The 16,967-nt window shown below is 40.7% G+C and overlaps 2 protein-coding genes across 3 annotated transcripts; one reads left to right on the top strand and one right to left on the bottom strand.

The window, feature by feature from the left end:
• Positions 1-161: 161 nt before the first annotated feature.
• dgcr8 (DGCR8 microprocessor complex subunit) lies at positions 162-12,104 on the top strand. The gene is made up of 14 exons (XM_051421935.1): positions 162-296; positions 663-1,628; positions 3,163-3,325; positions 4,057-4,199; positions 4,537-4,876; positions 4,984-5,181; positions 5,523-5,624; positions 5,957-6,055; positions 6,406-6,488; positions 6,700-6,800; positions 8,484-8,590; positions 8,779-8,906; positions 9,296-9,409; positions 10,152-12,104. Exons 2-14 carry the CDS (start codon positions 942-944, stop codon positions 10,233-10,235), a joined length of 2,349 nt encoding a protein of 782 aa, XP_051277895.1. The 5' UTR covers positions 162-296; positions 663-941; the 3' UTR covers positions 10,236-12,104.
• trmt2a (tRNA methyltransferase 2 homolog A) lies at positions 12,093-16,781 on the bottom strand. 2 transcript variants are annotated; one of them, XM_051421936.1, is made up of 12 exons: positions 16,669-16,781; positions 15,559-16,179; positions 15,167-15,275; positions 14,860-15,041; positions 14,518-14,632; positions 14,306-14,421; positions 14,088-14,199; positions 13,839-13,961; positions 13,500-13,575; positions 13,180-13,296; positions 13,000-13,096; positions 12,093-12,846 (listed from the first exon to the last, which is right to left on the bottom strand). In XM_051421936.1, exons 2-12 carry the CDS (start codon positions 16,173-16,175, stop codon positions 12,669-12,671), a joined length of 1,842 nt encoding a protein of 613 aa, XP_051277896.1. In that variant the 5' UTR covers positions 16,176-16,179; positions 16,669-16,781; the 3' UTR covers positions 12,093-12,668. The 2 variants fall into 2 exon arrangements, with proteins under 2 accessions (XP_051277896.1, XP_051277897.1); XM_051421937.1 differs by having other exon boundaries at positions 16,677-16,762.
• Between the last annotated feature and the right edge of the window lie 186 nt (positions 16,782-16,967).

Raw genomic sequence — 16,967 nt, 5'->3', positions numbered from 1 at the left:
TATTCCGGCGTTTACATGTTAACATGTTGCTCATCTGTCAAGAAATGTGTCATGCTATTATGCTGATTGGTTAAATCATTTGGGAAGACGTCGTAGAAGGACGTTGTGATTGGCTCGTTGATCGATCAATTATGAAAAAGCCGGCACTGGGAGGCGGGGCGTGAGCTGGTTTGCCGCTGTGGTTTTCTTCAAGATGGCGGGGCTGCAACTGAGGCAGTATGGCGGCGCGTCGAAAATTAAAATAATTTAGAAAGGTAGTTAGGTGCCAATAGGAGACAGCCGTGTCATATTTATCGGTGAGTATTTCTGTAGCTAACTGTTTTTTAGGCTCGCTGACTATTTCTGCAGACGCGGGTATCCGCACAGTCTGATGGTTGCTTGCTAGCATGTTAGCATTGATGTTAACCTCACCAGGGGCCCGCTGTGCTGCTGTAGACTGAGCATATGCGCTAAAACGAGGTTCTTCTCTTTGGGTGCATTTACTTGTTATTTGAACTTGGATAAAGGTTAATCATATTATTCAGCATAGGGACCCATATGTAGAGTTGAAGTCAATTTCCCGCCGCTACATAGTAACCTTAGTAGTAATTTGTTAGAGATATTGTCATCAGTCATAAAGTTGCACAAACTGACCTCTTACTCTCACCGGTCCTTTTTTCTAGCTACCAGAAGATACCAGTGGAGGATGATCAGTGCCTAGATCCCATATTAAGCTGAATGCATTGTGATTTCCAATAATTGAGACAGTGATTCTGAAAGCTGTCTACATTAATGAAAAGAACAATGTAGTCAGCTTAGCATTTTCACCTCTGGTACGTGGTCTATACAGGGATGTGCTTCTGCATGCATTCTGGGTTTAGATAAGAAGAAAGTCTCTAAGCAGGTCAGATTTTAGAATAATTATTCAGTCCGTATAAGTTGTAGTTGGTAAAACAGAAGGAATGGAAGTAGATGATGTTCTACCCCCTCTCCCCTTGGAGCCACCTGATGATTTTGGCCAAGATGAGGGCAGAGCACCTCCACCACCTCCCCTGCAAACGTCCAGTGACGCAGAGGTAATGGACGTTAGCTCTGGTGGTGATGGATACACATACACCCCAGGGGACGGGGAAGCCCAGCCACAGGAGCCCCTCAGCATGGGCTCAGTAACTTTCTGTAGCCACCTCTCAGATGAGGCCAGTCCCAACCCACCGTGCCCCAGAACAGCCCGCCACGCTCCCCCGGTCACCAATTTTTTACCAGACCTCAAACTGCTCAGAGACGTTAAGATCAGTGTGAGCTTCACTGAAAGCAGCAGTAGCAAAGACAGGAAGGTTTTGTACACAGGTGAAGGGCAGGAGGGAGGAAGTGATGACGGCTTAGACAGCTTGAATGGTGAGTTGCATGACTCGACTAGTGAGCAGGAGGTAGCTGAGGGTAGCTCTGGAGCAGGAAACACAACAGGCATAACATCCGAGGAGGCTGAGGTAGACCTGGAAAACAAGGTAGAGTTCGCTGTCCTGGATGAGTTGGATGACTTCTACGAGAACTTCTTGGATAATGACGATGGGGAGCATGGCGGCTTTAAGTCTGAGGTCATAGTACAGCAGGAGCAAGCAGATGACGAGGCCGTGGCTTACTCCTATGAGGTACGTCTGTTCTTATGTCTGCAGTTACCGCTTGTCATTATCAGCTACACCACCAATTTGTCCTTTTACAGAAATAATGTTGGCCTATTACAGCCCATACAGTACAGTCACAAAAGAGGGCATTATAAGTGCTGTTTCATTAAATGTCATCTCACTGAGACCACTGCGATGGCACAGCAGGGGTGCAGACATGGCAACAAAAAGAGAAATTCTGTAACGCATCATCTGACAACCTATAGTAGGTCAGTCAAATATATGCAGGTGCTAATTCTCTTTAGAATATAACATATAACATGACCAGCACAATTTACTGTTTACTTCACTGTTTTAGATTAAGGAGAAATGATTGCTGCTGTAATATCATTCTTTCATAATATCATAAACTGACTGATGTCTAATTATAAAAATGGTTATGGACTTTCTGGATCCTGCCCTCTTACTAATACCTTGAGCAACTCTCTAAAGCAGTGTAGCCCCTGCAGTTTCTGTTGGGATTGCAGCCTAATGTTAGTGGTTTTCCAAATTGAGATCGCACTTCTATAAACATATCTTGTGCCAAAGAGAATGTTGCTACTTAACTGCCTCCCTGGTGTCCGATCACCCCAAAAAAAGTTGTATCTAGTAGTCATGCAGATCATTTTAGTTTTATGTCAGTTGAATGGTATTGGATTGTGCCTTGAAAGCATCAGAAATCAAACTACAACAGCCACTATTGATTCTGAAAACACTGTCCTGGTAACCATAGATAATCCACAGATGTCGCTGTGATGCTTGCTGTTTACATTGAGATACAAATATTATCTAACAAATTATAACCTCCCAATAGTTATAAATGTTAATTGCAAAACAGCATTTTATGTATTTGATGCTAATAGGACAGCTGGCAGGTTCTTTTCTTCTGCTAATACAAATACAAGCTGGGTTGTATGTTTATGGCTATGCTATTGGCTACAGGGAATAATGGAACAATCAAGATAACTATGGATTAAAATAAACTATTTATTTGGGAACCTGTAGTATATATTAAGTATAGCTATAACTGAATCAAAGGACCAGTAAAAAAGCAAAAACAACTACATGGCAAGAAAAATGACTAATGATCACTTGAGACCTTTCCTCTATCAGTGTGACTGGATAAACCAGAGTCAAATGTTCCATTAAGCAGCATTCATTTAAATAAATGTTTGTTTGCATTTTGTTTATTTCTTTGTTTTGTATTACTGAAATGATAAGTGACATGCTGGAAGAGGTTAGTGCCATTTTTAATTTCTTCTATTAAATGCTGGGTTTCCTTTTGATGCAAAAATAGTAGTTAATATATAGATTCAATGTTAATATATTTCAAAATTCAGGTGTATTTAACTTTTATGCTTCAAAAGTTGAGCTGATAATTTTTTCCTATATTGTGGTAGACTGCCTTTGTTTTTATCTCCACCAATGGCATTACATCAGTTCTTCTCAGGCAAAACATTCAAAACTCCCTTAAACTGGTGACCCATCCTTCTCTCCCGGCCTTAACCATTGACTCTTCCAGGAGGAGTTTGACAATGATGTCGATGCTCTGCTGGAGGAGGGCATGCCAGTCCCAAAAAAGATGCGTCCAGCAGAGGACAAGTATGGCGGGGACAGTGATCATCAGTCAGACGGTGAAGGAGGTGTTCAGCCCATGATGACCAAAATTAAGACTGTCCTGAAGAGTGAGTGGTGGATATGTCTGTTCAGGGTTGGGTACTGTCACAGAAGGTGCAATGGAGTGGTTTCAGTATTATAGAATATAGGATGGCATTGTGTTTTTAGTTATAGTGTTATGTTACACAATTGCTTGCATTGCTGATTTGGATTACAGTACACAGTTTCTCCTGGGCAATTTGGTTAGCAGAAGTGGTAAGACCTGCACAACTTAAATGGACAACCAAGTTACCCTCTTTTCGATTGTAGTTCTCTGAAATATCTTTTAATATATGCACTTGGTCAGCTGGTGAGATACAAAACACTACATGCAAGGATTCACTGAACTAGTAAGATTTGTAAACTGATTTTTAAAAAATACTAAAAAACTTGAATGAGTATCCAAATTGCTTGTTTAAAAGCTCTGTAGATCAGTGATAAAACAATTGTTTAAGCTTTGTAACTGTAACATGGTGTTATACTTCATTAATCCAACAAAGCTGTAAGAAGTAACGTTAGTGGGTAAATTCACAAGTCTCACACTAAACTGCTGGCAGTGTGTATAGTATGTAACACCGAGATAAACGTTTCAGCTGAATTAGTTTTGGGTAATCTAAAGTTCTGCACACACTGCAGCGTGTATGCGTCACAGAATGTCTTGCTTTTTATCTCAGTGCCCGTATTAACAGGTTAGAGCAGCCTCACACATAAAGTAATCAATGTCTGCTTTGCATTACATTTACATTTTCTCCTATGCTAGGTCGGGGTCGTCCTCCCACTGAGCCTCTACCTGATGGATGGATCATGACATTCCATAACTCAGGCATTCCAGTCTACCTGCACAGAGAGACCAGGGTGGTAACCTGGTCAAGACCCTACTTCCTTGGGACTGGTAGTATTCGGGTAAGATGAAGAACACAAGTGTCATGTCTTATTAATTTCTTTTGGGATTTCGATCTTATTATTTGTTGGGGCAGCTCTGTGTTAGGTCTAAACAGAATATAAATATAAAAAATAAATATAGGTTTATTGTAAGTAAGTTTTTATATATATATATATATATATATATATATATATATATATATAATTTGATTTCACAAGCAGTTGAGCTTGGTGTGAAACCGGCAACCCTGCCAATATTGGCAAAGGGGTCAAGTTAAGTCAGGTTTACAGAGAATTGACACACTGACAATACTGTTAAAGACTTTTTGTGACAACTCTGTCTTCTTTTTTGATACAGAAACATGACCCTCCTACCAGCAGCATCCCATGCTTACACTACAAGAAAATGAAGGATCAGGAGTTAAAGGAGCTGAATGGAGAGATGACACTTAATGCAGAGGTATCTCCAGTCAAGCCCAGTGAGGAGGCAAACGGTGAAGAGGGAGCAGGCAAATCAGAGGCTACAGGGGAGGAGCAGGATGCCGTCCCTCCCTCCAGCCTGACTGACGGTGGCCCAGATGGAGAGGGTGCCACTAATAACAGCCTGCAGGTTAAAGGGCACCGCCCCTTCGACACTGCCCAAGGAGCCTTAGGACAAGTCAAGGCCAAGGTGGAGGTGTGCAAGGACGAGTCCATAGGTAAGCGCTTTTCACAGCACATTGTCAGTGATGGTTTTTGAAAGGTCATGCTTTTGTTTTATGTGGTCTTTCATTACGTGATCTAACTTTACGAAACTTCCTCACAGAACTTGAAGATTTTCGCTTGTACCTCGAAAAATGCTTTGACTTTGAACAAGTCACTGTAAAGAAGTTTCGTACCTGGGCTGAGCGAAGGCAGTTCAACAGAGACATGAAGAGGAAACAGGCAGAGTCCGAGAGACCTATCCTGCCTGCTAACCAGAAACTCATCACACTGTCAGTCCAGGATGCACCCACTAAGAAAGGTAACTGTTATAGAGTTATACTTTCTGAATTTCATAAAACTTGTGCTTTTCAAGAAGAAGGCGGGGGTGTTAGTTTTCATTATCGGTAACCAATGAAAGCATAAAAAACCAGAACTCCGTGGTCATCTAAAAAGCTATTAAAAATAACAAAACATGGATGATTTCTTCCTTTTGTCTTGTGTTCTTCTGCAGTATAGTTAAAGGAACTTGCTAATTGTCAGCTTTGTTTTTGTAAAAAGGGTCAAAATCAAAGTGTAGTAAACAGTATATTATTTCTGATTGTGACATAAAATTGTTGAAGTGTTTGCGGAATTTTGATGCATTTGTTCTTATTTTAACAGAATTTGTCATCAACCCTAACGGAAAGTCTGAAGTTTGCATCTTGCATGAATATATGCAACGTGTCCTAAAGGTTCGACCTGTTTACAACTTTTTTGAATGTGGTAAGTTCTTCTTTTGTAAGTGTCTTGATGTTATTAAAGTATTTTAAGTCCTATGCCACTTCTGCCTTGTCAGTAATATATTATTTAACTTAAAAAACCTAAATTAAAAAATATATATTGTGATGTAAATCTATTGTATACATACATACATACATACATACATACATACATACATACATACATACATACATACATACATACATACATGTATTACCCCTCTCTGTAGTCACAGAAATATTCATGTGTGCACACAAGTATTGCTGTTGCCTCCTTATAAATTAAGTTTTGAATATGATTCATATAAAATCAAACTCAATTTGTGTGCCCCACAGAGAACCCAAGTGAACCCTTTGGAGCGTCGGTCATTATAGATGGAGTAACTTACGGTACAGGAACAGCAAGCAGTAAAAAACTTGCCAAGAATAAAGCTGGTAAATTCTTTTATTTACAGTACTTAGCATTGTGGTTTGTGTATGTCCCAACTGAATATGCACTGTGTTAGCTCAGGGGTACTAGTGACAGTGGTTAATGAGATGGTGAGATCCTCTGGAGGAATTTTTAAATCCCCATAATTGTAAATGTATTGTTACAATTGTCAGTTTGTCATAAATGAACGACAATTAAATCAGTTTAAGGGCTTCTCATAAAGAACTAACTTGGTGTTGATGTATATTAATCAAACTGAATTAGATGTATTAGATGAGACTATGCACTGGTAAGTTTGCATGTTATAATGCGTCACTAGTTCTGCCCTCACTTTTAATTTTTGTGTGAACTTCAGCTCGAGCCACACTGGAAATCCTCATCCCTGACTTTGTGAAGCAGACCTCAGAGGAGAAGCCTGTTGAGGGCGATGAACTGGAGGTACTTCTTTTCTTTCCTGTTTTTGACATTTATTTATGTTCTTGTACCTGGAATCTTTTTTTTTAAGTTCAAGTGCCCATCTCTAACATTAAAGACAGGCAATGGGATTTTTGACACCAAGAATTGTGGCTGATGGTAGAATGTGTTTCCCTTGAAAGCTGATGCATATTTACTGAACAATTGTAACATTACATGTACCTCTGCTCCGCAGTATTTTAATCATATCAGTATAGAAGACTCAAGAGTATATGAGCTGACCAACAAAGCAGGACTACTTTCGCCATATCAGATTCTTCATGAGTGCCTTAAAAGGTAAGAGGAAATGCATGATGCCACTAATATATGATCATTTCTGGTTTGTCATTTTTTTTTTTTTTTTTTTTTAACCTATCTACATTAACCAACATAACAGTTATTGTAGGTTTGAGTAACACTTGTATTTGTGTTTCAATAGACCACATAGATTATATGATCATATTGTTCATTGAACACAAGTGTTATTACTTTATTTGCCATATTGTGATCAGTTGGTTTACAACATCCCGACGGTTTAGAAAATGCTTAATTGGAACCGTTATTTTTACAAAGTTAGTAATGTGCTTGAGTTTGAATATATATTTTTTGAAAAATTGTTGGTTTTTAACATAATCTGGTGTTTCATCTACACAATCCCTTGTGTAAACTAGAAACCTTTTTTAATATTTGAAATGAAACCCTCCTGTCATCATATCTGTCTGTCTCCTGCCATGTTTACTCATCAGTCATAGCTAGATTAGTCCTCTGTTGATCCCTTACTCTGGAAATGACTGAGCATTAAATAATCATGATCAAAATATATCAAAGTTAATAACAGTAACAATTTAGATATGATGATAAAGGCTTTGAGCTTCTGGAAATGCTTGGATTTACTCCAGTGTTTCCTCTAGGATTTTTTTTTTTTAGCAGTGGGGGCTGGCCTGCCCCCCGTCCCGTCACACCTGCAAGCGTTTTACGTAGGAAACAGAACTGACACTTCGCTGCAACACAAACAAATATATTTACCCTTTTAATGTTTCCAGATGTTTGATATCAGGGCGTTGAGCTGAGAACTGACAAGTTGAACGTTGTCCAATTAAAACGGACCCACCGCGGTGACGTTTTTGGTGGAGCTGTTAGTTTAATAGTCGACTTGGAAGAAACAACAAAAACACACAGTATGTGGAGTTAAACTGGACAGCCCCAATAACCTCTGAATAGTTCTACTTGTTGTTAAATTGCAATGTGAGCGGCAGCCAACGGGGGTGCATTATGTCGGCAGGATCATTTAAAAGGCAACCGTGACTACATTGTGTGTCTGCCCATTAGGGCGGCTGTGGCTCAGAGGCAGAGCGGGTCGTTCCTTAATCGGAAAGTTGTGGGTTCGATCCCCCGCTCCTGGTGCCACATGTCGAAGTATCCTTGAGCAAGATACGAAACCATCCCGATGCCATGCATCGGTGTGAATGTGTATGAATGTTTGTTTCTGTTCGATGGACTTTGCCATCATGAGTGAATGTGTGGAAAGGGTAATAAGGCACGTAGTGTAAAAGCGCTTAGTGGTCGGAAGACTAGAAAGGCGCTATACAAGTACAGGTCCATTACCATTTACCATTTCTGATACCGTGGCGGCAGAAATTTAACAGCGGCGAGCCGCCGCTCCAAAATCAAGATAGAGGAAACACTGTACTCTTAACAGGGTGTACGAACCCTATGTGATATGTTGGTAACTATAAATATTAATATCATGTTGTCTCTGTACTCTGCTGTTGAGAATGTTCCGTTTGCTTGGGGTTTGCTTTGCTGAATAGAGACTGTCTTTGTTGGCATTGCCAATCATGTTTAAAGCTGCTGGTGAGCTTTCACACCACCCGTCACAACAACTCTGCCATCTTTCACTGTTGCTACTTGATTTAAATGGGACAACAAAGTGCCGGGTTGCAGATATTTATTTAAAATGTATTGTTTTCTTTCCTGTAGAAACCATGGGATGGGAGACACCAGCATTAAATTTGAGGTGATCCCAGGGAAAAACCAGAAGAGTGAATATGTGATGACATGTGGGAAGCACACTGTGCGTGGCTGGTGTAAGTAGACTGTAATCCTCATCTATTGGCATGGTGAGACTGAACCAGTCAATGTGTAGAGCTAAAGAGTTGGGTGTCTGTTTTTAATTACCATGTTCGTTTTGTTTCACCTTGTGGAGCTAACTAACTTTACAGACTAGTAACGTACATGTAGCTTTCAGTGACACGTTTTGTACATTTGCCACCAGGCAAGAACAAGAGGGTTGGCAAACAACTAGCATCTCAGAAGATCTTGCAGATGCTTCATCCTCACGTCAAGAACTGGGGCTCACTGCTGCGCATGTATGGCAGAGAGAGCAATAAGATGGTCAAGAAGGTAGGTACACTCTTTAGCAATTATAAAAAAACACTTTTGTATTCATGGAAGAGTTTGGTTGTATTTATGTTTTGTGTTGAGCTTTATTTACAGTTTATAAAAAAAAAAAAATAAATCGACCATTTTGGTTGTGAGGTTTGTGGATTGTAGAGGTCAACAGTAGGACCTTGGTAACAATTAAACGTCTTTCATCATAAAACTGTAACTGTCGTGAGTCAGCTATTAGGCCATTTCAGTTGTAATGCTCGACTGGCTTGTTGCTTGGTTAACTTTACTACCTGCCACATCAGAGAGGAACCAGATGTGAGTGGTGATGTGCTGGTAATGAAGATGTTTCTTCATTTTGCAAGCTCATCTCCATGAGTTTTAAAACCACTGATCATTTGCAGGAGAACTGTGACAAGAGTGTGATCGAGCTCCAGCAGTATGCCAAAAAGAACAAGCCAAACCTTCATATCTTGAACAAACTGCAAGAAGAGATGAGGAAACTAGCCACGCAGAGGGTGAGAAAATCTTTATTTTAATGTCATTTTAATTTTAACAAGTGTTTTAACATTTATCCTGTCTTCCACAACCCCCATCCCAACGTTATGTAGCTGATGTGCAACTCAGTAGTTAGATTTTCATTTGTATTTTCTAACATGAAGAAAAGTATAGTAATGAGCCAAATAGCAGGTCATACCAATAACATTAAAGATAGCTTTGTTTTATTAAAGTGTCCCAGTAAGCCACAACAGTGTGACAGTGAGCCAGTATGGCTGCAGTGATAAATGCCTACTGTGTGAGCATTTTTTTTTTCTTTCTGTACTGTAGGACTTCTCGTGTGAAGTGGCTTGTTTTGGGCTTTTGTTCATCCTTTCTTTCTTTCCTTGCCAACAACTTAAAAACTTTGTTGTAGAAGAACTTTTGTCACCAGAGAGCTCATTGAAGGAAAGATGAAGTGGTAGTTTTTTCCAAATGAAGCCCAGAATATCATTTGGGCAAACAGGAAATCTGCAGGGTCTCAATTAGTTGGGTTGGGATGCTCTTCTCTATTGATGCTCGAGGCATAGAAGATGGACATATTTTTACACGTCTTGATTAAAGTAGCTGTCAGTCTGTGGCAAACAAAATTACATGTCTTCTGCCAGGATTTGTATATTTTAGAATTGAGAATAGATTTAGCGTTCTCATTTTTAACATCTTGTAGCATTTTCAGAATGTACTCCTCATATTATGGTTACTTTTATTGTATTTCTATACCAGGAGGAAACTAGGAAGAAACCCAAGATGACCATAATGGAGTCTGCCCAGCCAGGGAGCGAACCCCTCTGCACTGTTGACGTTTAAGTCTCTGAATCACTGATGAACCACGGCACTGAAACCCAGTCACTGTCAGACATCACACACCACCATCCTTCACCACCTTCCTCACTTAATTATGCATCACTGAGATCTAATGGCAATATAGTTACACATTGACCAGGCCGGTAGAACTGCTTGCTTCCTTCGCCCACGTTTTATTGGTTCAGCTGGTAGATGTAAGGGTAGGACTAAATGCACAACAGACAGTAGAGCAAATATCGTCTACCTCTCTAGATGCATCCTCGCTGTGGCACTAGAAAAAGAAAATTAACCGGGCTGCAGAGAAGTTAACATGGCTTGATAACAGATGAACCACATCAAAATAAGAAATGCATGCTTCAGCACACCTTGGTTTTGTTTTTAAAGTGTCATTATAAAGAGTCGCAATCTTAGAGTACCAGCACCTATTGGTTTTGTTTTTGCTTCAAGTATTTGAAAGGGACTACTAACACTTGTGTATTTATACCATTCATTTAATTAGGAAACAAAGTTACTTGTTTATTGGGTATTTTACTGGTTGGTGTAATGGATATTTTGGTAGACAAACACAAAATATGCCGTTTTGTTTTTCCTCAAAATGGACAGTTGCTGTCTTGGTTTGCACGATTTAAAAACATGCGTTGTGAAGTGATCACTATTCAGAACTATTGTTATGCACTTGTGTCCTGTCAGATATTTTTGTTGACTGATCATGCTGTTGGTATAGTAACCAACTGCTTTTGGGATATTTGGGAGGACTTTTGTATTTGGAGGAACTTGTTGCCTTTTTTCCCTTCTTTTTCTCCTCTTTTTGCTTTGGCAATACAAGAAACGTCCTGCTCCCCATGCTAACACTGCAGTAAACCCAAACACAGGGCCACACATTACTGTCGTGTTTAAGTTACAGGATTGTTTCTTTTATGCTCTTAGTTCTTGCTATCTTTTTATTAAAGTACTAATGCCATGCACACCAACTAACCACTTGGTACATTTCAGTAGCTTTTCATTTTTGGTGCCCTTAAGAAATCATGTTGGCTACATGTTGCCTTAGTTAATTCATTTCATGAAGGGCTCAGAGTATATACAGTACATTGGACCTAAAACACCCTTCAGCAGGAAGTGGAAAGACCAAGCCCCCTTTACTTGATAAAGCATTTATTCTTTAGCAAGTTTAGTATTTTAATGAAGACAGCCTGTAAAACATCAGTTACTTTAGAGGAAAAAGCCTACAGCATGTGCAGATTTTTAAGACTCGTCTTAATGGATTGTGTATTTTGTGTACGTTTGCCATCATTGTGAAAGTTGATCATATTTTCTGATGACAAGTAGAATACATTTTTCAAAAGGCAGCCTTGCAAAATGTAGTTGGTACACTGACCTGAACAAAATACAATCAAGTCGTTTAGTCCAACACAAGCTGATGAAACTGTGTATACCAAAGCTTACATACAGTCTTATGCATTTTATAGAATAATGTTGCTGCAAACTGTACAGTAGAATCATCTAACACAGGAAAATACAGACTCATTACTTGCTGGAACAAAATAGAAACTGCTGTGCATTCTGTCAAGTATTTGGCCTGTGGTTTTTCTACAAAATACCCAAGGACACAGTTTTAACACAAGGCTGTAGTGATAATGTAGATTGCTTTAAGAATGTGCTTTCCCCGCTGTGCGTTTGTTGTCTTGCCAAGTGTGTGTTGGTGTGAGAAGAGGAAAAAAAAAATACTGCTTTTACATGTGTTGCTGTTGAGTTGTACCAATGAATTGTTTGATATGTTGCTGCCTAGAAAATGAAGTATGTATTGCAACCTGAGCTCCATGACTTCAGTGATATTTGTTATGCAAAATAAAATGTCTTGACTAATGACGAGAAGGGCTTTGTTTTATTCAGTCGCAGAATGATTGAACAGAACAGAAACAAGAGGAAGGTAAACTAAGGTGACACTATAATAGGAAAAGCTATCAATTCCACAGTACCCAATCTGTGCTGCATTATCCTTAAAAGTTGGAACAAGGTATGTGAAAATTTCAGTAAACCAAAAACATTTAGGTAGTCTAGGTAGCATTACAGCTTTTAGACATACGCCATGACAAACTACTACTTTTACAAAGATTCTCAAACTAAACAAGGAAGAATAGGCAAAGGGTCACTGCCCATAAAACAAATGCACTGCAATGAATACTGTATTAACACATTTATTTGAAGCACAAATTATTGCATTATGGGATAAGAGGACAAAACTGGATGGGACACTGGTAAGTTGTTATTTGGATTTAGTGACCCTTTTAAAGTTAAGACTGTAAGGCTGTGCAGTTACTAAGAGAAATGACAGAGGAAAGAAAGCTATTGTAATTAATTTTAGCACTGAGGGTGTGTGTACATTTCTACTATAGAGAGCCCATGCTCTATCAAATTGTACAGGGTCTCCTATAAAGGCTAAGACCCTGTCTTTTCCTGAGTGCTGCTGGTCTGCTGCTGCTGGGAATTGTAGTCCACTCTCTCCAGCAACAGAAGCATCTCAACGTGCATGGTCTGAGGGAACAGATCCACGGCCATGGCTCGCACCGGACGGAAGGGGGCCCCGTGAACTCTGTTGGATGGCGCTCTGCACAGACTACAGACAAAAAAAATTTCCAACCTCAGATCTGCCACCTTTCAAAATGATACACCCATTCATGCAGGGTTTCGTTTTACTTTGACGTGTCAGATAATCCTCTCGCACCCACAAAACAAATCCCAACTGCTGCTTTAAAACACAATGACTCACTCAATGAAGTTGTTCATGGCAGCCTTAGCATTGCATGCCACGTAAACCAGCCTCTTCAGATGCTCTGCCCTCCTGATGGCAAGTATCACCTTGGAATCTGTGTTAAAAACAACAACTCTTATTATGTGACACCTTGAAGTTGAGTGAGATTCACTTCAGTGTTCTTGGCTGTTCACTTACGTAGGCCTGCCCTCGGTGGATCCACGATGGCTGTGATGTTGGGTGACACCAGAGCATTGAGAATGTTTGGGAACACGTCCTCGGCTTTTCCACAGTGAAACTCAACATTGCTTAGACCTTTGAATACAAACAAATGAATAACTGATCAAAAAGCCTGAACAGGACTTATGCACCCCGACAACATTGAGGGGGAAACACAAAATATTCCTGATTTCTACAATACATTTCTGACATCCTCAATACTCACCATCCTCCATTTTAAATATTCACATTTCACACACAAATCACTGGCGGTAGTTTGACGTTATCTGATCTCTTACCATTGAGCTTTGCATTAACTTTGGCATCCTCCACTGCTTCCTGGCAGAGCTCGATCCCAATCACCTTCTTCACCCTCTAGAGATAAAAGTCAACAAAAAACGTCAAAACCTGCCAGAGCCTCCATTTCCAATGCTTGTACCAACCCTGACACAGCTATTTAAAATAGTGCAGAGGTCGCTGTTTGCAAGGGGACATTATCGATTCAATATAGTGCAAGTGCGGTATTCAATGCGGCATTTCATACAGTAAGTAATCTTAGGGAAGTCTTACTAATACCAAGGTATACATAAAAAAGGTTGCCAGCAAGTTACGTTTCTGTTACAGACAACTAATGTTACCTTAGCCAGAGAGATGCCGATGGTCCCTGTCCCACAGCACACATCCAGTACTGTGCTATCCTGATCCAGCTGGGCCCATTCCCCCACAGCAGAGTACAGCACCTCTGCAGCTCCTGTGTTCACCTGCCAGGCAACACAGACACACTCAACACTGGCAAAGTTTGTGCAAACAGGAAGTGACTGAAATCGCATGAATTAGCTGGAAAGGAGCATGTGTTTCTGGAAGTCTTTGCAGCAGATATTTCTTACCTGGAAGAAAGAATGAGGAGATATTCTGAACTTTAGACCCAGGAGCTCCTCGTGAATGCAGCCCTCTCCAGCCACCAGCTCACAGGGCAAGTCCTCTATGTTAGGTGAAGTCCTTGGAAGCAGAAAACACAAGTTTAGTGCAATATTCAGTGATTTATAGTTTGTCCTGCATTTTTTAAACTTGACTCATGAAGCATCGTGTTTTTGTTTTTTCTTACCTCTGACCCTCTCTAACAAAGTAAAGAGAGGTTACTCCACTCTCTTTCCCCTCTCCTTCTGTGAAGTGCTTCCTCATGGAGCTCTTCAGTGCGCCGACTTCCTCCTCATCAAGTTTCTAGAGTGTCATTAAACAAGCAAAAGACATCAAAAAAGGAGAAATCTAACAATGTGTGACTCCGAAAGCAGGCTCACACACCAAACAGTTCCTCACCTGTGGGTTGAAGAACACTACAGCCATGGCTTGTTTGGTCCTTGTGGTCCGTACAGTCAGCTGCTTCCAGTGTCCTTCATATGTTTCAGGACTGTACACAGAGTATGGGGTCGTCCTGTGTGCAAAAATAATGATGAGATTAAATACAATAGAGGGAATGTGTGTGTGAGTATTTTTCAACTATTTTAGTATTCTGGGTTCAGACTAGGCTCTGATGCAGATCCAGTGACACAGGACATCCAAACAAGCTAAATTAAATCCAAGTCTCATGGCCGCAGACAAATGAAATCTAAAATGTTCTGTTCTCCATATAACTTGCTGTGGACGATCATGTTATAATACCTGATGAACTTCTGAAACTCGCTGACCACTCTCTTGGCCTCGGCCGAGACATGGCGCGTCTCGGCTGGCCCGACCACAGCACAGGAGCCGCCTTTATATTTTCCCAGGCGGAAACCGATGGTCTTATCCTCGCCGTCTGCACCCACCGAAATGAGGAACTCGCACTTGTTTCTGTACTCTGTCTGCCGAGATGCAAGTGGAGAAATGTGAAAGGGATTAGGGGAATATTAGACACTACTGCACTCCAAGGTGTAAAACTACAGAGTACACTTTTGTAATAAGTTATGAGAAATAAAAAGGAACAAACCTGTGTAGGAGATGGCCGGATAGTTTCCAGAGGACAACACATTTTGTTATATTTCCCTTTCTGTGCAAACAGCCACGGCAACATGGCCTTGTTGGTGCTGCCAATCTCTCTGAAAAAGACACAAGTGTAGTATATTGGTTTAATGTGATGTTCTGAATACTCTTTTTAAGTGTTTTCTGCTGATAAGAATTAAGGTATTATGGTATATAAAAAAAAGTTATTCAATGAGGACACAGAATACTGGGGCTGTCAGGAGCTTCCATAAATAAGATATTGACCTCCATTAACATATATTTGGTCTGAAATTTAGTGTTAATACTGCACAACTCCTGTTATGGACACACATGGTACCACTGGTATGCAGCAGACTGTACATTAATGACACCACTCACCTGGCCAGCCTCTGCAGAACCCCCACCACCTCCTGCTCCTTCCTCCTCAGCTGCTCCTCATAAGGCACGTTCCACAGAGGAGTCACCACGTTGGCTATCTGGACACTGAGCGGCTCCTCTTCCTCGTCTCCCTCTGTCCGCTTGGATGCCGGCTGCCCTCCTCCTGCACCCTCCCCTTCCTCCTGCTTCCTCTTCCTCTGGATGGGGTCTGCTTTAGGTTTGGCCAGCCTGACGCTCAGCACCTGGCCCTTCCACTGCATGCCATGAACCATCTTCATGGCCTTGTCGCGCTCTTCCTCGTTCTTGAAGGTGACGAAAGCAAACGTCTGCTTGCCAAACAACTTGATTTTGTGCGGGTTGAGGCTGTGTTTGGCCAGGAACTTCTTCAGGTCGTTAAAGCCGGTGAACTTGGGTAGATTCCTGATCTCCACTTTGTAGATCTCTGATGTGAAGAGGTCCTCTTTGATGTAGCGGTACATGCTGGGGTCAGAGGCTGCCTCTGTCTCGCCCTCAGCTTTGACATCCTCATCATTGTGGGAGTCCTGGGGGAGGTCATCAGACTTCTCCTCCTTTGATGGTGGAGGATCAGCCACCTGGCTGCCACTAACATCTGCCATCACTCTGTTGGGTGGTAGAATTAACAATCCAATGAGCAGACTGATACAGGTTCACTTTTAAAAAGGACAACGTGTTAGCTCTGAGAGTCTTTTCAACATTACAAGACACTAGTTTTATTTGTTAAATGTCAGGTTTGGTTTGGGAGACGTTGTAGCTTTTTAATAATGGTTACAATAACTTTAAAAATCCAAATGTAACGGTGAAAGTTAAAAAAAAAAACGTTTAAAAACTTGAATGTAGCTCTGTGAATAATAATTTATATCATTTAAGGACTTTATTTTTCGCGCTGTGTCACGGTAAAGACACCCCCATCACTTGTTGTGCATACAGAGGTCTCTCATGTTCACTGCAGCTGCGTTCTTTCTTCTTTAGAAACAAACAGTTCGTCGCTGTCTAATTTAATATCTGACAGTCTGTCGTTCGCTGTCGTGCTAAATATCAGAAATGGCTACATTCACTGTCAGTCCAGATAACGTTTTTCAAGTGCCTTACCTCCTTACTTTTACTTTCAAATCCACTTCTTAGTGAAACGTTCAGGGCGCAGCCATGTTGATTGAACCACGTGCAGCGGTGAACTCTGAACTTTGTTAAAGTGGCAGTGGTGGCCGTCATTTCGGGGCTCGCGCGTCACGTCCATATCGTTTCATTTGACGTGTGTTGAACATTGACGGTATATACTTCCTAGGCCTATATACTTGTGACTTGTATTGTTTTTAATGCGTTGAAAGGACTTCAGTTTTCCCATTAACCTTTTTTATTTCCCCCCACCAACTAGAACTAGGTGCATTCAT

The sequence above is a fragment of the Dicentrarchus labrax genome, unplaced genomic scaffold (assembly GCF_905237075.1).
Source record: "Dicentrarchus labrax unplaced genomic scaffold, dlabrax2021, whole genome shotgun sequence".
NCBI lineage: Eukaryota > Metazoa > Chordata > Actinopteri > Moronidae > Dicentrarchus > Dicentrarchus labrax.
This window is presented reverse-complemented; position numbering and strand designations above follow the sequence as displayed.

Bases quoted from the DNA above. Each gene is read 5' to 3' on its own strand.
- trmt2a (XM_051421936.1), bottom strand. From the start codon at position 16,175: ATGGCAGATGTTAGTGGCAGCCAGGTGGCTGATCCTCCACCATCAAAG. The intron at 13,576-13,838 runs GTAACATTAGTT...TTTTATCTCTAG, and splicing joins TCGGCATCTCTCTGGCTAAG to AGGGTGAAGAAGGTGATTGG. The intron at 13,297-13,499 runs GTAAGAGATCAG...TTGTATTCAAAG, and splicing joins AGTTAATGCAAAGCTCAATG to GTCTAAGCAATGTTGAGTTT.
- dgcr8 (XM_051421935.1), top strand. From the start codon at position 942: ATGGAAGTAGATGATGTTCTACCCCCTCTCCCCTTGGAGCCACCTGAT. The intron at 1,629-3,162 runs GTACGTCTGTTC...TGACTCTTCCAG, and splicing joins CCGTGGCTTACTCCTATGAG to GAGGAGTTTGACAATGATGT. The intron at 5,625-5,956 runs GTAAGTTCTTCT...TGTGCCCCACAG, and splicing joins TTACAACTTTTTTGAATGTG to AGAACCCAAGTGAACCCTTT.